Genomic DNA, 25471 nt, shown 5'->3' with positions numbered 1-25471 from the left:
GTTGGCTGCAAAAATACACGAGTACATGGAAATTTATTGTCAGTTCGAGAAGCAAGGCTGTGTATGGCTTGTGGGATACGGGAAAGATGTGCATGTATACGCGACCCCTGGATTCCATTTACCATTATTTCTTTTAGACCTGAGCTCGAAATTATGAAACAAAATCTCACATTGTGATAGTGATCTGATGAGAACTAGTGGTAGTGGTGCTCTTAGGCGGAATAAAGAGCTGATATCTTCCTTGTTTTGTGCTACGTACCATCAGTGATTCTATTTTGCCTATTCACATCCCGGATATGCTGGTAAGGATAGACTCATTTGGAAGCCTTCTCCGCCGGGTGAGTTCAGTCCAAAATCGTTTCAGAAACTCATACACGGTGACAAGGATAAGCTTTGTCTAGTTCTGATGTTCCATTTCCATGGGAAAAACTTCGGCAAGTACAAGTTTTCATTTGCCGAATTCTGTACAAAGGATTGGTTGTAGGAAGCATATCAACAGCAAGTAGATCCAAATTGCTGCTTTTGTCAGGAGTCAGGACCACGATGAAAATTTGGATCATCTTCTACTAAATTGCCAAAGAGCCAGAGCTGTTCCATTTGCTTCTCCTCTGGGTCTCAGAACTGAACATTTGTTGAATTCTTCAATTAAAGATCCGACTGCTGAGTGGTTAATTACTAGAGAGGGACAAGTTTGAGACATTCTATGGCTAATCTTTTATGGGGATTTGCAAAGGTGTTTGAAAACAAAATGCTTCCAATTCAGGAAGTGCTATATGACTCAAACAAGTTGTCTCTAGTTATTTTAACATTAACGAACATTGTCATGACTCATAACTCACAAGGAGCACCAACAAAACCAAATTCACTTAAAGCCGAAATCCCCCCACCAATCGCTCAGTAACAACACTCTGTAATCCAAAATCCTCCCTCAGTCTTTTAAGTTTTTTCAAGTCACAAGGTCCAAGATATCGGCTTGACTTGTCCAGGTATAATGGGAGACGTAAATAGTTGCTCTCTTATGTTTCGGGCTGGTTAACAATAAAGAACAACGATTTGTTTTGGTGTAAACAACCAGAGGGCAGTCTGAGGCTGAGCCTGTTCAGTGTTCGATAACATTATCTGAGCTCCAACTTCCATGGATTAATTAGGTGATAAGAATAAGGATTCAGTCTCAAGTCAACAATTGTACGTCTTCATGAGGACCCAGAAGGTGTCAGACAAAATTGAGCTAAAATATCAAAAGCTATCCAAGTCAACATTGAACTTGTCAGATCAACAAACATTGAACTTGTCATAAAAAATTGAGCTGAAACCTACAGCCTACTGAACTACAAGCAGAGAAAGAAAACGTCTGATATTGTGGTATTGTTTGTACTCCGCCTTTAGCTATTTTCTGCCTTCAATATCTTTCAGAAGATGATAGAGAACCCTCACCTCTAACTGCACAAACAAGAAGTTTCAACTCCAGATGGTAACATTTATGATTAATGTACACTGTATGTGGTTGTTCCAGATAAATAACAGATCGGATTATATCTTTACGTACCTCTCTTTGCACGTTGAGGAGATAGGGGCACAATATTCTCCGGAATTTTTGCCGTTTCTGCAAGGTAAGTAGCTAAATTGTCATGTATATGTGATATTAGCAGTGTGTCAATTGAGGCTAACATATCATATCTCTATGTCTAACTGCCAAATGTGACTAAAACATAAATAACAACCGACGCATCACATGTGCACATAGCAAACATCTCACACATAACTAACATAATGGAAACAAAGAGGAAAAAGTGTTTTCTTAGACCTGACAGACACTAACCTCTCTTTGCATGGTGAGCGGCAAGGGTCACAATCTTCCCTGGGTTTTTTATCGTTTCTGCAATATAAACAGCTAAGTCGCCATGGCCTCGTGTGAATGCTATATCAACAGCTGACTGTCCATTAAGATAAGTAGGAGTTGGTGGAGTTACTAAACTTGGATTTGCCCCTCCAATTAGAAGTGACAATAGCAGCTCCTTTTCTATTGTGATAAACAATTTTGTATTTAGTATAAAAGAATGTAATATCATATACATAAGACAAAATAGAGATTAGCTAACTAATAATAGGTATGGGTAGAAAAAAAATACTTACCGACCATAATATGCAGCCCAATGCAAAGGTGTCCAGCCAGTTTCATCCTTCGTATCCAATGAAAAAGCAAATCGCTTGAAGATTGCAATTGCCCATGCATATCCCAAACTAGCACAAAGATGGATAACTGCATGAGTTTTCTTATTGGTGGCATTACCTCTTCTACAGCCTTCAAAAATCCACTCCTTCAGATATTCCCTTAGGATTATTTCAGAATGAGTATCAATATTGTCACATTTCTTCAGTTTTTTGATCAACGCTTGACAGTCGTTCTCATTGGTTACGAGCACACTAGCTAGTTTTCGTTCAAGTTTAAGTTGAATTCCCGACCTACTAGATTTAGACGGGAACTTCAGCTTCATGATTTGGCTAACAGGTGCCATACGATTAACACTCACAAAAAAATCAACTCCTCCGGGGAGATTTGGGAGTAACAAAGCTTGATATTGATATTCATTCACGGGTTCTGCGGGTACAATTATATCGCCTACTACGAAATAAATAGGATACTTTTTCCCGGAAACTGGATCTGTACCAAGGTGTGAATATGATTTTCGGAAATTCCCAGTTACAGTAATCTAAAATAAAACAAAAGCAAAATGTGTATCAAAATACAAGATAAGACCAATTATAAGAAGAAGAAGACTTGAAGGTCATGAAAAATATAAGTCGAAACCAACCACTGGATCTTTTGTTCCACGATGAAGATTACCACAATATGCTTCCACTATTCCAAAAACAGTGTTCTGTTCATTATGGTTCGCATATTCATATACAGGTATCAGAGACTCTATTCCTGTTTGAATAAAAATGATAGTTCCATGATTAGTTTATAAATTACAGTAGATAACCAGACATCTTTTAAATAATATTCATACCTTTCTCAAAAACTACTACATTAAAAGTTCCATCAGTTTTCATCCCTTCATAATCCCTATTCTCCATCAATCACCAACAAAAAAAAGATGTGAACCTGGAGAATAATGATAAAGAAGAAGATCCACGTCAGAATTTAGGAGACATGGATACTCCAGAAAATTGTTGTTGTTCTCTAGCAATTGGATAATAGGGAAAGCTGCCATAGATAAGAGAACCTATTTGCTCTGACATGATGTAAACGATCAAATAAGGAAATCAATTAGGCAAAATGCTTGTTATTTACTAATGACACGTTGCATGAGTAACATTTAACACTAACTATGCATAAGAAATTATATGAATCCGGTAAACTTTGCAAGTGGCCTACTTCACCAAATAAGTTTGATAATGAAACTGCTGCCACTGTCTTTGCTATATTGTCCTCTAAATTTATGCAAAGGAGGCAGGAGAAAGAAAGCAGATGGCGTTTTGTTCAATCTCTAAATTTATGCAAAGGTAAACACCATCCAATGTGCACGCAACTAGCTGAAATCTTGTGTTTCAATCTGTTACAGTACCCATACCACAAAAAGCTATTCCAACAAATCAGCAGATGAAAACCCTAATTCATAGATATTAAAAGGGCAAATCAAGCAAGGATCATCAACAATCAACATATCTAATAAACAACTTCTTACCAATTTTTTCTTCCGCTTTGATTTCAACAGATGATCTTCAATTTCATAAAAGAGGACACAACCACATATGCAAACGAGGGGGAAAGAGTGTTTCGTTTTTCTCTCGAAAAGAGGGAAACTTGCCTCATACAGCTTCTTTGGGTATGGGTATACCCAACTAGGAATTACTGGTTAATCGAAGGGCAAATAAAACAAGACGGCAGAAAAGATGGTGTTTGAGGGAAGCCAACCTTTCTACTCTTTGGGTTTTTTCAGCACAAAATTATAACTTCCCTCCCCCAATTTCCCTCTGGTGGTATTTTAATTTTCTGGAAGTGAGATCGTCTACAGAAAGAAGCAAAAATTGGTAAGTACATATGTGTTTGATTTGCCTTATTAATACTAGGGTTTTAGTTTTGCATCTTCGTAGCCTTGTTTTTATTTTCTAGGTTCATGGAACCCGAGGTTTATGGAAGGGTAACTACTGAAGGACATGATCTTGGAACAGAATTTTTTCAAGGTATGACTAAAATATTCTGAATTGGACTGCATTATCTAGGTTCAGTTACTGCATTAATCCAACGGGATCAAATAATGTGGGGTATTTTCTTTTCAATCAAACAGGATCAAATGACAGTCAGGAGGAGTTTGTCTTTTTTGTAGAGAAAGGTTTTGTTAAACCTTCTGAATCGGTTGGTTTCACTTTCTATCTTATGAGCCTCAATTTTTTTATTGTGTTCTTCTTAATAATATTACTAGTGGTTGCTATCATGTAAATGACTTACATTTTTATTTTTACATTTTAGGTTACTGTAATTGGGCATTTCGATGAAAAATATTCCCACCATGCTGAAAGAGTTCTGTGTTTTGTATTCGGTGATGTAGCAGTTCCTGGGGAACGCCTATCTGGAAGTGCATATAAGGCCGTTTTACTTCCTAATCTCCCTGGACCGATTAATTTTTATGTGAGTTTTGATGGTATAATTCCAATTAGTCAGCTTATGGAACTTGAGTTGTCATCTAAAACTGTTAAATCGGCAGTGGATCTTGATCTTGAACAAAGACTAGCTCGCATGTTGGTACCCAGAGAGGAAGACGGTGATGATTTATGTGCAAAACTACTTCAATGCGATAGCTTGAATACCCATTCTGAAATTATTTTGAGAAAATACCTCAAGGATTGGGTGTTTGAAGGCTATAGAAGGGGTAAACCTTTTGATATTCATGGTTTAGGAGTTACGCATCTTTGTGCTTCTTTGGGATATACATGGGCAATTGCACTATACCGAAGGATTTATTTCGGGGTAGATTATAGAGACCTAAATGGGTGGACAGCATTGCATTGGGCAGCATTCCACGGAAGGTACTTATTTGTTCAATTATATCTATGATTCTTGTCTTTAATATTTACTAGTAATTAGCTAAATCCAGTAAATTCTTATATTATTGTTATAAACACGAAATTGTATATTCAGGCAAGGTGCGACTACATTACTCTTAATCCATGGGGCAAATCCATCCTTACTTACTAAACCAAATGCTGAACACCCATGGGAACGCACGGCCGCTAGTATCGCTTTTGAACGTGGCCATAATGATTTAGCTGCCTACCTGGTAGACATAATGGACAACCCAAAGAAGATTGTGCGCCTATCTACTGTCCGGCCAAAGCTAGGTACGTATGTATACTTTTTTTTTTTGGAGAGAAAAGGATAACTGATATATTGAAAAAGAAAAAGAAATGAGATACAAGAAAAGCCTGTCGCCAAAGTGGCAAAGCATTATAATCATTTGGTTGTGGTGATGCTTTATGAAAAGATTGAGAAGGAGTTTCAGGAACCCTTTCGATTCTTGGTATTTCTCCTTCCTTCAATAGTATTGAAGTTGTCCTTTGTCCAATAATTGCGCGGCAGCCCTTTAATTTGAATCCAGGATTTGCACTCCTTGATCACGAATGCATAAATGCATTCATTGTCGTTGTACCATCTTCTTACTGATATCATTGTACCTTGCTCTTTCCATTTAATTGCTTTATAGGTTTTTCCCCATCCCGCATCATTGTTTGGTGTAAATGTAGCATTGTACTTGTCTGCAATATTCAGTTTTAGAAACCTATTCCAACCTAACTATAAGGAAATTGCTTTTGCAACCGAATTCCAATTTAATGTGCCATGAATGGTCACAGCCACCAATCTAGATATTCTTTCCTGGATGGCTGTTTTTCTGCGAGTTATTACTCCTTGTTGAACAGGGAAATCATTACTCCTTGGTGGTGTTTGAATGTTTGTCTTCCTTCCGATTTAAGCTTCCAAACATTCCCCAATCTCCAGCATCGTTGTTTCTTCTCTTGCTTTTGTCGAAACGAGATATTTTCAGAAATTCACCCCTTGCATTCTCTCTAATCTCAATTTGAAAAGAAAAGTCTCCTTTTCTCAATCTTACTTCTCCTTTTCTGGTCAGGATTCTTTCCAAGATCCCTTTATCCATTTTCCAACTGATTGAGACATGAGTACCCAAAATCTGAGCACCCCCTCTTTCCTTTTCTTCTAGTCTTAATCCATTGATTTTTCCAAGCTTGATCCCTGATAAATCGAAAGATTTCCATTCGATTTGGAAGATTTTCTGATTATCTCCTGACCGATACATTTTTGATTTTAGGTGGGTTAACTCGCTCTGGTCCAATTTGCAGTCACTCTCTCTCATAAGACACTTGACTACAACTTCATAAAGCTGTTGTTCCAAAAAAATAAAAAAAAAACTTCATAAAGCCGTTTTACGTATGTATACTTAGATGTTGGTATGTTAGATTTCTGGAACAAACATAGTTTGGAGTATACATAACATTACATGGAAATAGATCAAGTAATTTGAGACTTGTGTTTGTGTTTTCTTGCAGTTGGAATTCAGAGGTCATATTGATATCACAGTATCAGGGAAAAGATTTAAGCTGAAGGAGCACCACACTGTCAATTTCAAATGTTATTCTTACTTAGCTTTTGTAGGTCACCAAGGTTTCAAAGACAAAGTTCTGGAGATTTAGTGTCTCGTCGTAAACTAGCTGTAACTGACTTCAAGGGTTTTATTGCTTTAAAGACAAAGTTAGTGAGCAGTATTGTTATTAGTTGTTCTATATATATGATTGTCTCTATGTTTGTTGATCTGTCAAAGTTATTATATTTTTTCTAGTTCAACAAAGTTAAATTTGACGATAGCTTGTTATATCATCTTCACTCTGCATAAATTTCTTGGTTCGCTTTTGTTTGAACCCCCCTTCTGGATGCCCTAGAAGATGCACTGGATATGAAATGTGAGGGTTGTTGTATCGGTATTCCTTATATTCTACTTCTGTTTTGGAAATTCTTAGTCTAATTCCTAGATGTTGGAAAAGGAAATAAATTGTAAAGGTCCTACTGAGAAATTAGAAGCAACCCAACTTGTTAGTTGAACAATCTTTACTCTGAAAAATCAAACGAGCACCCAATTTTACAGCCATTGATTGTTTCGTGAATTCATTCCAAGGGGATGAAAGCTTTGTACTCGATAGTTGTTGTAAGACTTCATGAACCTCCGGCCGTGCTGCTGCTGGTGACTCAACGCAGTGCAGAGCTAATTTCAATGTGGTAAGTAACTTATCTCAATTTTTGCTAGCTCCGGATCGAATGCTTCATTCTTCAATTCCCCATATATAAGAAACCTATTCTGAGGCATGCTCATTTTCTTTTTGAGGAATACTCATCCATTATATTATCTAGGGTGGGTTTATAAGGGGTGTCTAAAGGTAGTGTAATTACCTATATATCCCTAAATAGTTTCAATTTGTCATAGTTCCCTTATCCTCAAAAACCTAAAATTAAAAATCAAAATAAACTTTAAACTTAAACATCTAGGACTCCAATTCAATAAAGAAATTAATCAAACAAAGGAAACGCGAATCGAAGTGAGCGATGTTGGAATGCGAAATCCAAATCTTAATTGTTCTTAGATGTATTTTAGAATGTATGCGTAACCCATCTTGTTTTTGATTGATTTTATTTTGTTTGATCAGTAGAATATGATTTCAAAGATGAAATTAGGGTTTTCAGAAGATCAGTTCGGCTGATCTTGCAGTAGCAATTTTGAGCCGAACTTAGTGTATGATTTAGAGAAACACTATGTTCGGCTAATGCGACTTTACAATATTTTCAGTCGAACCTCAATTTTCCAGCCGAACCTCAATTTTTCAAGCCGAACCTAGTGGATGATTCAGTTTCTGAGTGAAGTTCGGCTGATAACTTTTGATCTGAACCTTTGTTTTTTTGAAATTATACCTAGGTTCGCCTGACAAGCTGATAACTTTTGAGCCGAACCTAGGTATAATTTCAAAAAAACAGAGGTTCGGCTCAAAAGTTATCAGCCGAACTGTTCGTCCGGTCAGCAAATCTAGGTTTTAAAAATTCAACTTTTTGGCAGATTCAACTTATAAAAGGAAATTAAACCTCGATAGAAGTTTACCTCTGATTTGAATCACACATTTTTGTCACTTCTAATCACTAAAATCTCAAAAGTCAAAACCCAAGCTTTTTTTCTTCACTCCTTCTTCTTCCTCTCAAAAATCCCAACTCTCTCACATAAATTTGATTTTTCTACTAATTCACCACTAATAATTTAATGTTTAATCATCCTTAAAATTCATAATTAATAAATTCTAATCATAATCATTTACACTAATTATATAAGGATAGTTATGCCATTATCAAAAATGGTGGATGAGGGGTGATGTTGTTTTTTATTTAGTGACCCTATTTTGACATTATCTAGTATGCCTCAAAAAAAATCTAGTACGCCTCAAAATAGGTTTCATATACAATTGATGCCACCCGAGGAAAATCAACTTCTTTTAATTAGTGTCGAAGTCTATCTTCAATAGTATGCAAGGATGTACACTAGGAAGGCTGAGAAAGTATTTTGTCAAGGCCCGTGAGAAATGTGGGATTGGCAACAATTGAGACTAGGCCCAAACTGCTGAGTGCTGAGGAATGGCTGCCAACTGCTTACTGCTAAGCAACGGGAAAATTAGGAGCAGACCAAAAAAAAAAAATATTCTTATTGTGAGGACCACAATTAATTTTAAGTATCGTGACACCCATAATTATTTCCGTGACACCCATAATTATATGAAATTATTAAAAATGTCTGCTTGACGGATTATGCATCCGCATGACGGGTTATGCATCCGGGGTATAACTGGCAACGCAACTTGGATATAACATATCTAAAAATCCACGCCTTGGAATTTTACAAATTTTATATCGTTGGAAATATTTTTAAGAGAGCTACGCAACGAGTACAACACAAGAATATCAAATTTTTGTTTTTCACGAAAAAATCGGAGGTGATCATCATTTTAAGCAAAATTTTCGAAAACTTGATACATAACCATTATGCAACCACCAAAAAAGATGCATAACACATTCTGCAGACGCATAACAAATTATGCAACCATTTTCTCCACTGCATAACAAATTATGCATCTGCATAACTCTAACAAGTTATGTAGCCATTGTATTAGTGCGTACATAAAAAATTGATGCATAATGCATTATGCATCTATTTTCTCGATGCATAAAATATGGTGCAACAATTTTCTCGATGCATAATGCATTATGCAACCATATTTTCGGATGCATAACAGGTTATGCATTCATTTTCACGACTGCATAACATGTTATGCATATATTATTGTAAGTGCATGACAAGTTATGCAGTCTTTGTGTTATGCAACCGTTTTCTGGATTGCAAAAATTTTTGTAGATGCATAACATGTTATGCAGACATTTTCTAAACTGCATGACAGGTTATGCAGTCATAACAACATCGTCATCTTCTTTCATGTTTCATCGACTCCCATACAAACCAATCATCTTCTTTCATGTTTCGTCAACTCCCATACAAACCAAACAGCATAAACACCTTTCTCTTTTCTCAACAACCAACAACATTTTCACCTTCTTGTAATATGAATTCCATACAAAACATAATTTGAATGCGAATACGAAAATCCCTGAATTTAGTTGATGACTTCTCGGCCAAACTTCGAAAACACCCAACAGACCCCACGGCTACAAACTTTGATTCCCTGCTGGCTTTCAAGTGCTCTCATAGTCCTCCGTACACACCTACATACCCATGGATACCTGATGGCAAGGCTGGTCCAATTAATTGTTGACACTAAACTTGAAACTTAACTTGATTTGTGCAAAACTGGTGGCTCAGGCATCGAGCATCTGCTGTGTGTGTTGCTGATGTTACAGATTTCAGCTTCCTGTTGTTCGTAAGCTCTTCTCTCTTTCCCTGCAAACCCAATCATCTGAACCTTGAATTTCAGGTCCTAACCCTTTGCGCAGACTCATGAATACATAGCAAACCGGTGCTGCTGACGATGGCTTAGTCAAGACTTAAAACATGACTGGTCTTTCAGGCATTTATTCAAGCATCTAGAGTGCAATTTACTAGTGCTTCAAAGACGAACACCAACTTGATTTCTAAAACCATCCACACTCCTTCCCTGCAATTAAGATGAACCCAGAGTTCTAAACATTCACAACAGTACGAAATCAGTTCTCAGAAACATCCATTAATCGCACCCATTCAACCATAAGAGCTTTGGCAGTAACACATATTCTTCCCTGACTTCTTGCTCTCAAGCTCTGTCAAACACTCAAAGGCTCAAATTCAAGCAACACCCGTTCATCTTAATACTTCACAGAGTAGTTATCCCTTCTTTGATCTCCACTTTCATTCTGAATTTGAACGGCAGCAGGTTATGCAACCATTTTAGCGACTATACATGTAGTCGATCATATCCTGTTATCCACTGCTTATCCACTAGTTTCCTGACATGTTTGAACATTTGGACTAGCAATCACCTGCTTAATTGAAGGATCTACTATAACTGATGCATTGACTACTACATGGCCACTCAATTTTGTAATCTCAAGTAACATCTTCATAAAATGGAATACTGAATCTGAATCCTCTTCATTGAACCATGTAATTCCCTCAATACTATAAGTTGGTGGGTGATAAGATGTTGGCCAAAGTTTGCATTGTTCAATCCACTCTTCTTTTGATATTGCGGCATTCTTATGAATTTTCGCAATAAAAGGACTCAACTGGTGCGCATTTATCAACTCGTTATGATAAATGAAAAATAAATAAAATTGAAAACCCATAAAGGAAAAAAAAAATCGAAAACAGGGAGCGGGATCAGTAAAAGAAGAAATCAGTAATGAAGAAGAAGATTTAAGAAAAAACCCAGAGAGCTAAAAATGTCGAAAACACAGAGAAAATCAATGTCAACCAAATCAACAAACCCTAAATAAGAACATCCCCAAACTCCCATCAGTAATACCCTTAAACTTTTTAGAAGACTACAGTTTAGAATCCGAAACCGAACGAATCGCAACAGTAGAATACATAGGCTTATCATCCCTATCCCATGGTAAAATTGAAACAACATCATCAATCTTAATCCATTCATTATCATTCTTACCGCGAGCAGCACAGTCTGCACTGAGAAGATTACAACCAGGAAAGGAAAAAGAAAAAAGGGTTTACACAAGATCACAAAATCAAAATCAAAAGATCTACAAAACTCTTAATTCTCTCTGTGAATAAGAGATCGAGTAAGTGTTATGTTCAATTGATCGAAATAAAGCGAGAGAACTAAGAGTTAGTTGGTGAAAGAACTGAATTTCAAAAATCAGATGAAGAACATGGAAAGAGAAGAAAACGTAATTTTTTTAAAAATGGGTTTGTTGATAATTATTCACGAAGAAATGGGTGCTCCCATGAACTTTTTGGACCGTGGGTTTTATAGTGGACAAAATCTGAAAAATGGGTTTGTCTGTAGTTTTCACAAGCAACAAATAGAGAGGTAATAGCAATAACCACGTCATTGGTAATCAACCTATGTTGAGCCACGGATAATACTAATCATTTAATTTCACGTCACTTGCCAGCATATTGCTCTCCCTTCATCCTTAGCCGAAGGAATTTTCTGTAAAGCATAATTTCACTGATGAAGTCCTGCTATGGAGTGGCACCTTTCTACGAGCATCTCCGGTGAAGGAAAAAATGATCGCGAGAAAAATCTGTTATATCAAATTTTGCTGTAAGGAGAATCAGTTGAATATTTTCTGCTTGGTCTTTTTTGACAAGATTTTCTTTCTCCATTCGATATCAAGAAATTTAGATACCGTTGGAATACTATGTAATCGCTCTTGCAAATGCATCCAGAGATGGCAGCAGAAAATTACCAAGTCATGAACAATATGTTGCCGACATAATGTTTGTCGGTTGGTGAACACTACATTTACTGTTGGAATGAAACATATCCTTCCCCGAGCTCCAACCCCTCAACAAAATATAATAAAATACGGAGTACAAGTGAAGCACGTCTCTGCACGCCCTAGCATGCACGTTATCCCCCAGTCTTTATTACCGTCGAGCCAAGCACAAAGACAGCGCAAAGATTTGATTCCAAGAATCTGATCATGGGCCAATTCTAACAATCTTGAAGCTGAAAAATTCGAGTCCCACTTGCTTGCAGTTGCATGTAGCTCTCTGGTACCCCCATTTGGAAAATGTAACTTTAAGAGCAGTTCGTGTGGAGTATTTGTCTATTTTGATCCCACTATAGACTCAATGAAAAATGTGTTGGTAAATGGGCAAACATAATTGTTTGTCCATTGCGGTTCTTGAGTAGGCTCTTGAGTAGGCGCGCGTTTCGTCTCTTACCGTGTGGGTCACTACGAGCCGTCAACGATGTCACTAAATCCGCGCGGTCCATGTAGATCCGCGCGACCTTTTTACAATAATTTAATTCTGATTTTCATCATCCAACAGTTCTAATTCTTTTCCCTATAAATTCAGCTCATTTCAACTCAAAATTCACACCAATTTTTCTCTTCACTCAATAAAGTTCGTAGAACGATGTCTCGATCCTTATTAGTTCAACGAGCGCAGTATACTTGAGAAGAAGATTTAGCTATTTGTACAAACTATGTGTTGTTACAAATTGAGCTTGCCGAAGTACACTATCCGGATGTGAATTTCTGGAAGAATACTTACGAGAAGTTATGCATCGTCACCCGTAACTCGAGTCGTCGTGCTATTTGCGAAATAGAAAATCGTTTTCAGACGATTAAGAAAGAAGTATGTGAGGTTGTAGCTTTAACCAGGCAAGCCACTAGATATAGACTGAGGGGGTGAAATTAATGCTGAAATAGTTAGAAGATCTTGATAAACAAAGAAGATGGAAAAATATGATTTTCGGTTTCCAAGATTATTTCGAAATCCTTAGGCAGTTGAATACATTTGACCCTTTCTTGTTAGATGTTATTCCACCAAGTACATCTCAATGAACTACAGGTCTTTCAATTCGGTTAATCGAGTTAGTAGATTAAATAGCAATTTCTTATTAAAGTAACTGCAATGCTTGACTTATATATGTATGTAATTTGTTTTCGAAAGAGAGCACTGTTTTTCATTAATTCAGATTAGAATTACATTAGTAGAATAATTAAAATTCACAACTCTTTTAATGGCGATCAACATTGCTTTCTTCACCACCATTCTATTCTCCAAGACCCGAAATACTCCCACTTGCCAACAAACTTGAGAATTGACCTATATCTTTCCGTAATTTGACAAGGCAGGAGATGGTGGTGGTTCACCTGAAGGTCCTACAAATGTAGAAGAGGTTGCTTGTTGTGGTGCAACATAATAATAAACCTTGTTCGGGCTCCATGGTGATGTTGAAAGGCGTCTCGGATCTGGTTGAATTATTTGATGTTGGGAAAAAAGCGCAATCTGATTTTTAGTATCCGACACTTGTGTTTCTCGCACCATTTGTGTACCATCAACCTTGTGTCATGATTATTGATCCTAAAAGTACTGCAGGAGTGATCATAATCACTAGGGTTTACAGTCGGGCTGAATCCAAACATGGTATCCGTCTGCAATTTCCGACCTGTCTGCATGTGCAAGCTCGCCAATGTTGATTTAACCAATACAAACTGTTAAGCTCTTGTTTCAATTGATCTTCACACTACTCTAGATTGCAATATGGATAGGTCCGTTCCATAGTTTGAGAAACAATGGGGATTGTGATTGGCTCTCCTTGTGAAGTTATACTCAGCAACTCCCAACGTATTTCAGCCATATTTGATGAAGACGAAGAGAAAATTCCATCTGTAGTGGGGTAAGTCATAAAATATGGTTCTTCTGGAGGCGGACGGCTAGGAGTGAAATGCTATTACGACCTACACTTCCTAACGTCGCGAAAATCAAATCCATAGATGTGCATGCTATGAACAACAATTGTAGGCTTCGCAAACCGTTTCAGATATCGTGCTTCAGTAAATGATATTGATCATTTTTTGAAAACCTCTCCCATGAATTTTATCGCAACCTATCACAAGGGGGTTGATCGTAATTGCAAAAGTATGTTGTAATTGGAAAAGTAGTCTTTCTCTCAAATACCAAACACCTTTGTTCATTTTCGGGGTGTAAAAAATAACTCTTCGGAGTGAATAATTAAGAATAGTTTGTACCTGCGGATTTGCGAACTCAGAAAAATCCTTTTAAGGATGAACAACGACATTTTCGTGGCTCCGTGTCATTTGTTGATACCTATTGAAAAAAACTAGAAAGCGCCCTTTTGCTACCCGTGTATCTTTCCCATTTATTCTTGTGGTACATGTCCACTACTGGAACTCTACGGGTATTGTCTCTAAGAATTGGTTAACCAACATGAAAGTATGTATACCACCAATACTGCAAATTAACATATCATTTAATGTATTGACCATTTTTTGTGTTCATAAAAGATAATTAATTTAAACATCACAATTTAGATAATTACGTCGATGACGCCCCAAATGCTAGCGAAGTTCCGAACACCTATGGATCGATGCTCTGATTTACTTCTTGAGATTAGAAGAGTGGTTACTGAAAATATTAGTCCTTTACTGTTTCGGAAGACGATCCAAAGGAGTTGAGTGTTTGAAGTCTTCATAGTGGTTGAAGCAACTTAAGATAGTGGACTCTATCTTAGGGTTCGCGTATGTTGGCCAAATTGGTTGTAGGCGCAGGAATACTGAGGAAATTAGGTAACTAGGGGTAGTTTACATGGTCTCAACTATATGAAATTGGTAGTTGTGTTTGTATAACGGCTTAATTCTGAGAGTATTCAAAGCTTCGTTAGGTCCCTGGATTTTTCTGCATTTGCGGTTTCCTCGTTAACAAAATCTTTTAGTGTCTTTACTTTTACTTTTCGCAATTATAATTATTGTTTTAGTTATAATTAAAAGTAAATACACTGCATATTAATCCAACACTTGGGTTGATCCCTATAATTACGTTCGGTTTCGAACTACTCTTATATATTATATATATAAAATGGATATTTGCACGTAACAGAATCTGCAAATTAGAGTCTCCACATAGAAGTTTTTAAAATAGATGTTTACCCACTTTTTCAGGTAATATTGTATTTAAGATGATACAGAAGGGCATTCTGAAATTTTCTTATACTTTGTCAGGTAAAACTTATAACCCCTACTATATACCAAGTATATACCTTATGGTTTGATATCTTCTTGACAATCTTTGTTTATATTAAATCACGCAAGGTGTTAGACTTATAGGTGGATATCGAAATGATTGTGATGCACTTGATACCCTCGTCATTTTACTCGATTTTCTTCGTTCGTCCAAAATAAAAAAAATCTTCGATCAAATGAGTTCCCAGTTTTTTTTTTATGTGTTAGCTTTTTTTCTCTTGTTTTAGTTCCTCCTCAAAAATGACAAAGATGTGTTCGCTTTCATTTCTGAGTATGTTTGTCTGAATGTAGTTCTAGTGATTAAAAGTTTAGAACCCATAAAGTATAGCTTACTTGAACTTATGGAAATATATCTCAGGTTCTTTTATACTGAAAAATATATATCATAAGTTACCGGAAAAAAAACAAATATATGATGTAGAACATCTTCTTTTGTTTACAACTTGTTGTCTTTCCTTTATTGAGAATTCTAGTATTTTAGGTATCCTGATTAAGCCTATATAAACAAGCATAGAGAATATCTCTATTTACAATCTTGTATCAATCACATTATTTATCAATTTTATTATTTATCAATATAATAATCTTTTAATAAACATGCCCAAGGAAAAACGGAGAGAGAAAGAGCGCAAAATACGCTCTATCTCGACAGAAAAATTTCAGAGTTTCAATGGAGGTTTTAGGTAATTCCAAGGGAATCAGGCTGGAGGAAAGGAAGCGTAGAGGATTTTGTTCTTGGATTCATTTTTCGGTTGATATGGCTTATTGGTTGGTGGATACTCTGCAAGAATCAATGGATTTAACCTGCAACAAACGGAGATGGCCTAGGAGAGAAGGAGAAACAATGTTCTTGGGAGAATTAAGAGAGAATGATGCAGGGAGATACTTCAGAATATCGAGAGTTAGAAGGGGCGATGATCCAAGGTCATATGATTGTGTATTCCATTTGGTGATAATGGATATTATTTGGGAGTGCTTTGCAAGGAGATGGTGAGGGTGTTACAGGTGAATAACCTGCACAGGAGGACTGACAAGATCATTCCTGTTAGTGCTGATTTCCAAGATACTCTTCCAAAGAGGATGGTGAAGGAAGGTTCCTGTTAGTGCTAGTGAGGTGTTAAGGCAGATGCATTGGGAATCTTTTTTAGATATGGAGATCATTGATGCACAGGCATCTAGAATGGTGTTACAACATCAGCATTGGTTGGATTTATGGAGGCCAAAGAAAATCTTAGTAGACAATGTTCTAGTCACTTCATCTCAACTGGAGGGAGGAGTTGACATCAATAAAAAATCAATGTCTACACCAATTGAACAGGATATCATAATTCCAATTCAGGCGATGTCAAGATTTGGCAAGTGGCTGAAGATTAGAAGAATTCCACACAAATATTGGAGCTATAACTTGTTCAAATCAATTGGTAATTCCTTGGGAGGATTTATGGATATTGCAGATAGCACTCTAAGGAAGGAGAATCTGAAATTCTTCAAGATCAAGTTCAAAGGAGAGTTTTCGAATATCCTGGCGGTTTTGGTGGTGGAAGATTGAGAACAGAATTGGGCCGTTATGATAGAGTGAAATTACAAGTTTGATGCTAAAAAGAAGGCTTCATTGGAGGAGTTTAACAAGCTGTTGATTGAGTTTGAAAATAATTCAAATTCAAAATCAGTTTCTCCCGCTATTCATGGGGCTAAGTCAATCCGAGTTGAGAATACTTCCTCAGTTGGGTTGACGTTGGAGAATCGATCTGGGGTGGAAAACTCGATATACAGCCAGAGCCCAAGGTCAGGAATGATGGCGCAGTCGGCAAGGCCATCAAATGGTTTGTCTCAGGGTTTGAACGAGTTGGCTGGAGGTGATCTTTTTCAACCTGTGGGATTAAATAATGCGGTAAATTTAGAGAATGCTGGGGGTATAGGTTCTTTAAAAAATCCCGTTATAAACACTAGCAATCAATTTCAGCTTTTAGATGTAAGTGGAGGTGAAGAGGAAGTGCCTGCTACATCGAGATTGGATTGTATTGACAATGTTTTGGCTTCTGAAGTTCTCGTTTCAAGGGATGTGGTTGGATTTGTTGTAGGAGTACCCAAGCATTCTGAGAAACCGGTATCTTCAGATAGTCTTGAGTGTTTGGCACAAAACAACAGTTGTGGGGTTGGGGGAAACACTGTTGGTGCTGAATCTCTTTCAGTAGGTTTTTCTGCAGGTGATAAGGTATTTTCCTCAACTGCGGCTGACGACCTTCAATTGGTGGTACACGATCCAACAATGAATGATTTGGTGATCAACCTGAATGAGCTCTTTCAGGTTAAAGAAGATCAAATTGTGATTCAATTGGGAACTTTGCAGGATGCTAATATTGATTCTAATGAGGTAATTTTCTCTACATCTAAGATAGTGGTGGAATTATGCTGCAACTTGGGAGGAATTGCTAACAAAGATGAGGAAAGGGCTAAAGAAGTGGTGGATGAAATTTTGTTCAAATATAGGGACAAATACAAAGCGTTGGAAGAAGCAAGGCAGGTACAGGATAGCTGTGACTCACATTTCTCAAATGATGATAAGGGAGACGAGGTGAATTCAAGGGAGTTGTGTGTTATTAATGGAAACTAATTTGATTAGTTATAACATCAGAGGATTGAATGCTTATAACAAGCAAATTGAGGTGAGGGATCTAATTAGGGAGCATAAGTGTTTGATTTGTGCTATCCAAGAGATGGAGTTAGTTAACATGACTAGCTGGTTTGTGAGACAGTTGTGGTTTGACTCTGAATTCCAATGGGATTTCATTCCATCTCAAGGAACGACATGAAATAGTGGAGGTCTGATGACAGTATGGGACAACTCGTTGTTAGAACTGTTAGATAAGAGGTTAGGAGTTAATTCAATCTCTTGTTTATTTCACTTTCGAAGCAATGGATATAAATTCATCCACACAAATGTGTACTCTCCTTGTGAATACAATTTGCGGGAAGAATTCTGGAGAGACTTAGCTGAGATCAGACAATGGTCAGCTGAACCATGGGTTTTTGCGGGTGATGTAAATGCTGTAAGAAGTGATGGAGAGAGGAACAGGGTTGGTAGAGACACAAGGAATATGAATCTCCTGAATGAGTTTATAATGGAACAAGAATTAATTGATCTACTTCTAAATGGTGGTGTGTATACTTGGAGCAATAAGCATGATCAGCCGCCGCTTTGCAGATTAGACAGATTCTTGGTGTGCACTGAATTTGATTCTAAGTTTGTTAACATAATTCAAACGGTGTTGGTTAGAACGGTGTCAGATCATAACCCTTTGTTGCTAAGTTTATCTCCTGGAGTTAGCCATACAACAAGCTTCAAGATAGATAATCATTGGCTTAAACACCCATAGTTTGTTAAGAAGGTGGAGTTGTGGTGGAATGCAATGGTGTTTGTTGGTACACCAGATTATGTGTTGTTTAGGAAACTTCAAAACCTGAAGTTTTTTTTATCAAACCTTGGAGCAAAGAAGTTTTTGGTAATGTTAAGAAGGAGGAAGATATTCTAACGGAGAAAATCAATATTTTAAATCAAGCTGAAGAGTTGACAAACTTGTCGCGTGACCAGTTAAGAGAACGTGCTGATCTGTTGGTAAATCTCAATAACGTTAAGGTGACTAGGGCAAGAATGGAATATCAAAGGGCAAAAGTGCAAGGTTTCAGAGAGGGTGATAAAAACACAAAATACTTTCATAAAATAGCAAACGCTAAGAGGAGAAGAAATTGCATATCTAAGTTGGAGGTGTGGATGTTTTTAACCAGCAGGTGATTAAGAAGGAGCTTCAACAATATTATACTTCACTTTTTACGGCAAAGGATCCAATTTATCCAACCTTCAAGAATCTGAATTTTAAAACCATTGATGCAGTGCAGCAGGAGTGGATTGAGCGTCCTTTTGAATTGGAGGAGGTATTGAGGGCGATTAAAAGTTGTGGTGCTAACAAAGAACCAGGGCCAGATGGGTATAATATGGAGTTTTTTAAAGCGTGTTGGAGTTTTTTGAAGTTTGATGTTATGGCAGCTATTAATGAATTTCATGGAAATGAAAGGTTGTATAGGAGATTGAATACATCTTTAATGAAGTTAATTCCCAAGAAAAAAGACTCGGCAACAGTGAAAGATTTTAGACCTTTGAGTCTAATTAGCTGTGTGTATAAGATAATATCTAAGCTGCTTGCGGAAAGGATCAAGACTGTGATACCTAGTTTGGTTTCAAGTGCACAACGCGCTTTTATCAAGAATAAACAAATTCTGGATGGTATACTCATAGCCAATGAGTGTATTGATAGCAGAATTATACAGAAGAATCCGGGGATTTTGTGCAACATAGACACGGAGAAGGCCTTTGACAACGTTAATTGGCCTTCCCTGTTTATTATTTTGAAGAAGAATGGTTTTAGTAGGAAGTGGATAAGTTGGATTGAATGGTGTGTTAAAGAAGCTCAGTTTTCTCTGTTAGTTAATGGTGAAGCTACACACTTGATAACGCCTACTAAAGGAATAAGGCAGGGCGATCCTCTGTCGCCATTCCTTTTCCTTCTAGTAGTGGAAGTTCTTTCTATGTTACTTAATGAAGCTGTGGAAGATAACAGGATTGGTGGTTTTCAGTTGGTTGATGGTGGAACGGTGATATCTCATCTGCAGTTTGCGGATGATACAATTATACTGATTAATTCCATTAGAGAGGAGGTGAGGATATTATTGGTTATATTGCTAATATTTGAGGTGTTGACTGGATTGAAGTTGAATTTAGAGAAGAGTTCGATGACAAGCATAGGGGCTGATGAGGTGGTATAGGAGCTGGCTATGGAGTTAAGTTGTAAGACTGAGGCGTTACCTATAACATATTTGGGACTGCCAATTGGAGCTTGCAAGAGAAGTGCGTCTATCTGGGAGGTGGTGATTGAGAGGATGAAGAAGAAGTTAGCGCCATGGAAACGGAAATTCCTCAACAAAGCAGGTAAGGTGACTCTTATCAAGAGTTCTTTACAGAGTATTGCAATGTATTTTCTTTAGGTTTATTATCTACCAGTTGCTGTGGAGAAGAAATTGATCAACATTATGCGTAAATTTCTATTGGGGGGGGGGGGGTATGATGAGAATAGGAAGATGAGCTGGGTTTCTTGGAAGCGTATATGCAAATCAAGGAGAAAGGGAGGTTTATGTATTAGAAGTCTAAGAAGAATCAATAGGTCTTTATTGGCTAATTGGCATGGGAGATACTGCAGGAAGAAAGTGGCATTGTGGAGGAAGATTATGTGTGAAAAACGAAGTGAGAAGACGCCTTTTTAGTTCCATTGAAGGTCACAGAACCTATGGGTCGTAGCTTATGGTATGGGATTTTGAAGGCAAGTAAGGACTCTTATGAAACAACTAATATTCAAGTGCAAAATGGGAAATCTGTTAGGTTTTGGCATGATTGTTGGATGGAGAAAATAACACTAAAAGACAAATATCCTAGACTCTATAGGATTAGTAAACAGAAACATGAATCTATTGCCAACAAGAAAAGTGGGGTTTGGAACTTTGAATTTGCTAGAGACTTGAATGCAGCGGAGAGAGTGGACTTACTGGAGATAAAATATGATATCAGAAACGTAATGTTGTTGCAGGATCGGGAGGACGCTATTGATGGAGTGTGCACTGCTAAAGCAATTTATTCTAAGCTGGAAGAGACATATGAGGACTGGGATTTTTATCAGATTGCGCAAAGAAAGTTTGCACCTCCGAAGGTGTTGTTTCTTTTCTGGGTTGCTCTGCACAAATATCTACCTACTAAATGCATGCTTCAACACAGAGTGGTGACAGTTAGCTCCTCTTTATGCTTGTTCTGCAGCGATGAAGATGAGACGATTGATCATATGCTTTTACACTGCAGTTGGGTGAAGGAGATATGGGATTATTTCTTGGCGTCTTTTCAGGTTCAATGTGTTTTTAATGATCAGTCAAGTACTTGCTTACAAGGCTGGAACTTACAGGGATCTTCAAGGATTTTCAAAACAGTGTGGCACCTGATTCCGTTAACGATATGTTAGGAGATTTGCATCGAAAGGAATAGCAGGGATCATGGTGGTCAACCAAAAGATAAGGCGGAGATGCTGAATGCAATTAAGCTTGACATTGTACGTGGAGTTCAAACACTGAGATTTTCAAGAACTTTTCTTCAACTCAGGTGCTGTTTCAATGGGAAGAGATTATGGCTTTGAGATAGTTTTTATTTCTTTAGTTGTTGATGGTCTGGAGTTGAATCTCCATTGTAAATAACTTTGTACATAATTTTTTCTCTTCAATACAACCTTTCTATTTAAAAAAAAAATCTTATTATTCGTTTAACACGAATTTACTTTTATCATTTCTTAATCTCTTCCTGAATATCGTCTATTTTGTATATCTTTATTCCTTTGTACTTCCAGTAGTCTTCGTATTGCATTCTTCTTCCTATCATTATATATTGGGAAATGTAAAAATCGGTCACACTATTATGACCTGATTTGCAAAAGGGTACTACTGCTACCAAAAATTAACAAAAAGGTCATACATTCGTTAAATGACCCGTTAACTTGGTGGGTCCCTTGAAGTCAGAGTTAAATGGTAGCAGTGTATTACCAATATGTCCCTGACCTAACCAAACCCGATCTGTAACCATAGATCGCTAACCTAATGAATCTCGAGATAATCTGTACGGTCAGGAGAAGATTTGCAAAAACCAAATCTATAACAAATAAGGTTCTCATCTGCTCTTCGTTCTTACCGCCTCTTTCATTCTAGGGTTCCTTCTCTTCCTCTTCTCTGCAGAAAAGGCGATCGATCAAAACATCAAAAAATGGGGTGATTTAGATCGTTAACAGTGAGGGTTTACTAATAGTTAGTTCGTCTAAGAGAAGGGTTAAGGTCAGTTAGTCGTAGCAGTGGTTTGGTAACGTTAATGCTGTTTATGTGAAGAGAACAGAGCTTCGAACGGTTGAATACTTACAAGATCAAGTCACAATGTACGCAAACATAATGAGGTTGGTAATCACAACCCCTTTTCCTATTTTTCGATTTTTTTTTTGTAAACCCTAATTAGAGGAAATGGGAATTCAGGGTTTTTTTTTTTGCATAAACCCTAATTAGAGAAATTGGGGAAATAAATGTTATGGGTTGTTATGTGATACGATTGATTGTTGTGTTTACTAATGTTTTCACAAATTGTATTTCGTTATGTGATTGTGCAGGAAATATATGAAGAACCCAGTGAAAAGATTTAGGGTTGAAGAATCTGAAACAAAGAAGGTTAGGTTTTTTGATAATGTTAGTGTCAATTGTGGGGGATTAAATGGTTTCAGTGATGTCGTGCACCCTGCTTATCAGTTACCACTAATTAACAAGGTTAACTTAACCTGGTTCAGTGATACAGACCCATTTTACATTGGTAGTAATGATGAATTTTATGAAATGTGGGATAAAGGAGTAGTTGAAGATGATGGGTATATTTATCTTTACATGAATGTTACCCACAAGAAGGTTCCTCTTACTGATGAATTCCCTGAAAGTTCTGGTGTGTCAGTTGCACAGAGTTGTTATTCAACACCTCATAAGGAAAAAACTACTTCATTTCTACACATTGACAGAGATGCACCACCAGTCAATCTTGACCCATCTAGTTTCTTAACACTTAAGAAGAGGTTGTTGTATAGTAAATCATCTGAGCTATTAAGGATAAGTCCCAGGTTGGTGTCTAAGTCTATTGATGCAGTTATTGGGAGTGCTAAGAAGTCCTTATTTGTTAATGTGGATGATGATGAGGTTGTAGATGCTGAAACATCAATTGAATTAAGACTTTCACAGTTGGAGTATGACAACAATATATAACTGACAAATAATGATATAGATGTGTGTCATCCCATTGATGATTGTAGAAGCGCACATTGTGATGATGCAAAAATTGGTATTGAAGTATATACAAAATTTGTCAACAACTATTTTGGTGGGGTGGACTCTTTTGATTTCTTACATCCACAACTATATAAGAAAAAAAATGCAGGTAATCTTTCTATCTCACTGTCTTGTTTTCCTACATTCCTTTTGTATGCATTTTAACTTGTCTGACTTTTGTTGTAGATGAAATAAGTAATGAAAAAAATTGTGATGTTATTAAGAATGATGACCCAAAAGGAATGACAGCAGTTGTTGATGAACCATCTGATGCTGACAGTGGGGATAGCTCTAGTAGGTCTGATTCTGAAGTTGAAGAAGGTGCTTTATCAGTACAAAATATTGCAGAGGATGATGAGGTGAGAACAGTTTGGATCCATCAGTATGAGCAAATTTGGGAGCCACATGTAGAAGATGCTGAAAGAACATGTGACTTTGATGATGATACTGGTAATGCTGAACAGTTTGTAGATGTTGATACAATTTTTATAGGTATGGAATTTATGGATATGAAATATTTTAAGAACCACTTAAGGGGATATGCAGTTAACAAAAAATTTCAGTACAGGTTGAGGCCCAATGATGCAGAAAGGATTAAGGTTAATTGCAAGTATAACAAGTCTCAAAATTGTAAATTTTTTATATATGCAAGTGTTAGAAGTCATGAACCTACTTTCATAATCAGAAAGATGAATTTGGAGCATACATGTGTCACAGAAGGTGTAACCATAAATCAGACAGCAAGTGCAGAATTTGTAGCACAATTTTTGTATGATAAGTTGAAGAATGGAGATCCAATGCCAGTTCCATATACTTTGCAAGATCAGTTCCACAGCTCTCATAATACCAGTGTTCCATATCATGTGGCTTGGAGAGCTAGAACTAAGACATTTGGAAAGAGTAAATGGAAGTTATGATGATTCATATAAACTGGTTCCAGCCTTTTGTGACATGGTGGACAAAACCAACCCTGGATCTTTAACAAACTACACATATGAAAGGTGAGTTCTTCTTGTAACATGATTTGTAGATAAACTTATGTTTAAGCATTAATGCACATAATTAGTGGCTTATATAATCTGTTTCATTTATTTATTGCAGTGTTGATGGATGCTTTGAGTCCATGACAATTGCTTTTGCAGCATCATCGAAAGGATTTCATGATGGATGTAGAAATGTTGTTGGATTTGATGCTTTCCATTTGACTGGAAAACATGGTGGGTGTCTGATGGAAACAACTGCTTTGGATGCAGAAAATAGAATAGTGCCATTAGGTATTACGGTAACTAGAAATGAAGTAGGTGAGAACTGGTACCTGTTTTTGAAATGGTTGAAGCCATACATTATCAATCACCCTAGAGGAAAGTTAACTTTTATCTCAGACAGACAAAAAGGCTTGTTAGAGTCCATTTCTGAATTATTTCCAGACCATTTTTAAAGATATTGTTTCAGGTAAGTTGAAGTTGTATTGGTTAAGGCTTGTTATAATGTTGTAGTTGTTTAAGTTTGGGCCATAAAAAAAAAGTTTTCATTGTTTGATCCTTTTTTCATATGCAGACATATGTATGCAAATTTCAAGAAATATTACAAAGGTTCAAAGCTACATCAACTTGTCTGCAGTGCTGCTCTATGTTACAAGGAAAGACATTGGAAGTTAATTATTGCTCTTTATTCCTTAATTTGTTTTGTTTGTTGAAATTATATTGGCTACTGAGGCATTTTTCTTGAATTACTAGGCCAATATGGATGAGCTGTTTAAGTTGTCCCCATCTGCTGCTGACTAAATGATGAGGAAAAAACCAGAACAGTGGTCTAGGGCCTTCTATGACCAATCCACTAGTTCTGAGCACACTAATAGTAACTTCTGTGAGTCCTTCAACAACATGGTTAACCCAATGAGAGACAAGCCCATATGTACTCTTGGAATGATGTATGGTCAACTCATCATGGGTATGTTTTATAAAAGAAGAGCTAAGGCTGATAAGTTAGAGCTTGGACAGTTGGTGCCCAGTGTTTTGAAATTGATTAAGAAGATAGAAAACTGCACACATCACTTGAGAGTTAATGGAGCTGTCTATGGGAGGTTATATGAGGTGAGGAACATTGAAACCAATACTCTGTTTCAAGTTGACATTGTTAAGAAGACTTGCAGCTGTGTTCAATGGCAACTTAGAGGAGTCCCTTGCATACATGCTGTATGTGTATTGATGGATATGAGAATCAACTATGCTGAGTGAGTTTTCATACCTTCTGTTTACT

At 37.0% G+C, this 25471-nt stretch overlaps 2 protein-coding genes across 2 annotated transcripts; one reads left to right on the top strand and one right to left on the bottom strand.

Annotated features, from left to right (window-relative positions):
* Positions 1-1168: 1168 nt before the first annotated feature.
* Positions 1169-3823, bottom strand: LOC113274984 (calmodulin-binding transcription activator 6-like). The gene is made up of 7 exons (XM_026524406.1): positions 3690-3823; positions 3012-3106; positions 2814-2929; positions 2134-2711; positions 1820-2020; positions 1547-1603; positions 1169-1440 (listed from the first exon to the last, which is right to left on the bottom strand). Exons 2-5 carry the CDS (start codon positions 3076-3078, stop codon positions 1942-1944), a joined length of 840 nt encoding a protein of 279 aa, XP_026380191.1. The 5' UTR covers positions 3079-3106; positions 3690-3823; the 3' UTR covers positions 1169-1440; positions 1547-1603; positions 1820-1941.
* A 151-nt stretch (positions 3824-3974) lies between these two features.
* Positions 3975-6778, top strand: LOC113274983 (calmodulin-binding transcription activator CBT-like). Its single transcript, XM_026524405.1, has 6 exons — positions 3975-4035; positions 4118-4188; positions 4293-4360; positions 4475-5031; positions 5144-5343; positions 6565-6778. The coding sequence occupies exons 2-6, from the start codon at positions 4122-4124 to the stop codon at positions 6585-6587; spliced, it is 915 nt and encodes a 304-aa protein (XP_026380190.1). The 5' UTR covers positions 3975-4035; positions 4118-4121; the 3' UTR covers positions 6588-6778.
* Positions 6779-25471: the final 18693 nt, after the last annotated feature.

Source organism: Papaver somniferum, chromosome 4 (genome assembly GCF_003573695.1).
Source record: "Papaver somniferum cultivar HN1 chromosome 4, ASM357369v1, whole genome shotgun sequence".
NCBI lineage: Eukaryota > Viridiplantae > Streptophyta > Magnoliopsida > Ranunculales > Papaveraceae > Papaver > Papaver somniferum.
The sequence above is the reverse complement of the archived record's forward strand: the minus strand, read 5'-3'. Positions and strand labels throughout refer to the sequence as shown.

Bases quoted from the DNA above. Each gene is read 5' to 3' on its own strand.
- LOC113274984 (XM_026524406.1), bottom strand. From the start codon at position 3,078: ATGGAGAATAGGGATTATGAAGGGATGAAAACTGATGGAACTTTTAAT. The intron at 2,712-2,813 runs GTTGGTTTCGAC...GTTTTATTTTAG, and splicing joins GTGGAACAAAAGATCCAGTG to ATTACTGTAACTGGGAATTT. The intron at 2,021-2,133 runs GTAAGTATTTTT...TTATCACAATAG, and splicing joins TGGGCTGCATATTATGGTCG to AAAAGGAGCTGCTATTGTCA.
- LOC113274983 (XM_026524405.1), top strand. From the start codon at position 4,122: ATGGAACCCGAGGTTTATGGAAGGGTAACTACTGAAGGACATGATCTT. The intron at 4,361-4,474 runs GTTGGTTTCACT...TTTACATTTTAG, and splicing joins TTGTTAAACCTTCTGAATCG to GTTACTGTAATTGGGCATTT. The intron at 5,344-6,564 runs GTACGTATGTAT...GTTTTCTTGCAG, and splicing joins TACTGTCCGGCCAAAGCTAG to TTGGAATTCAGAGGTCATAT.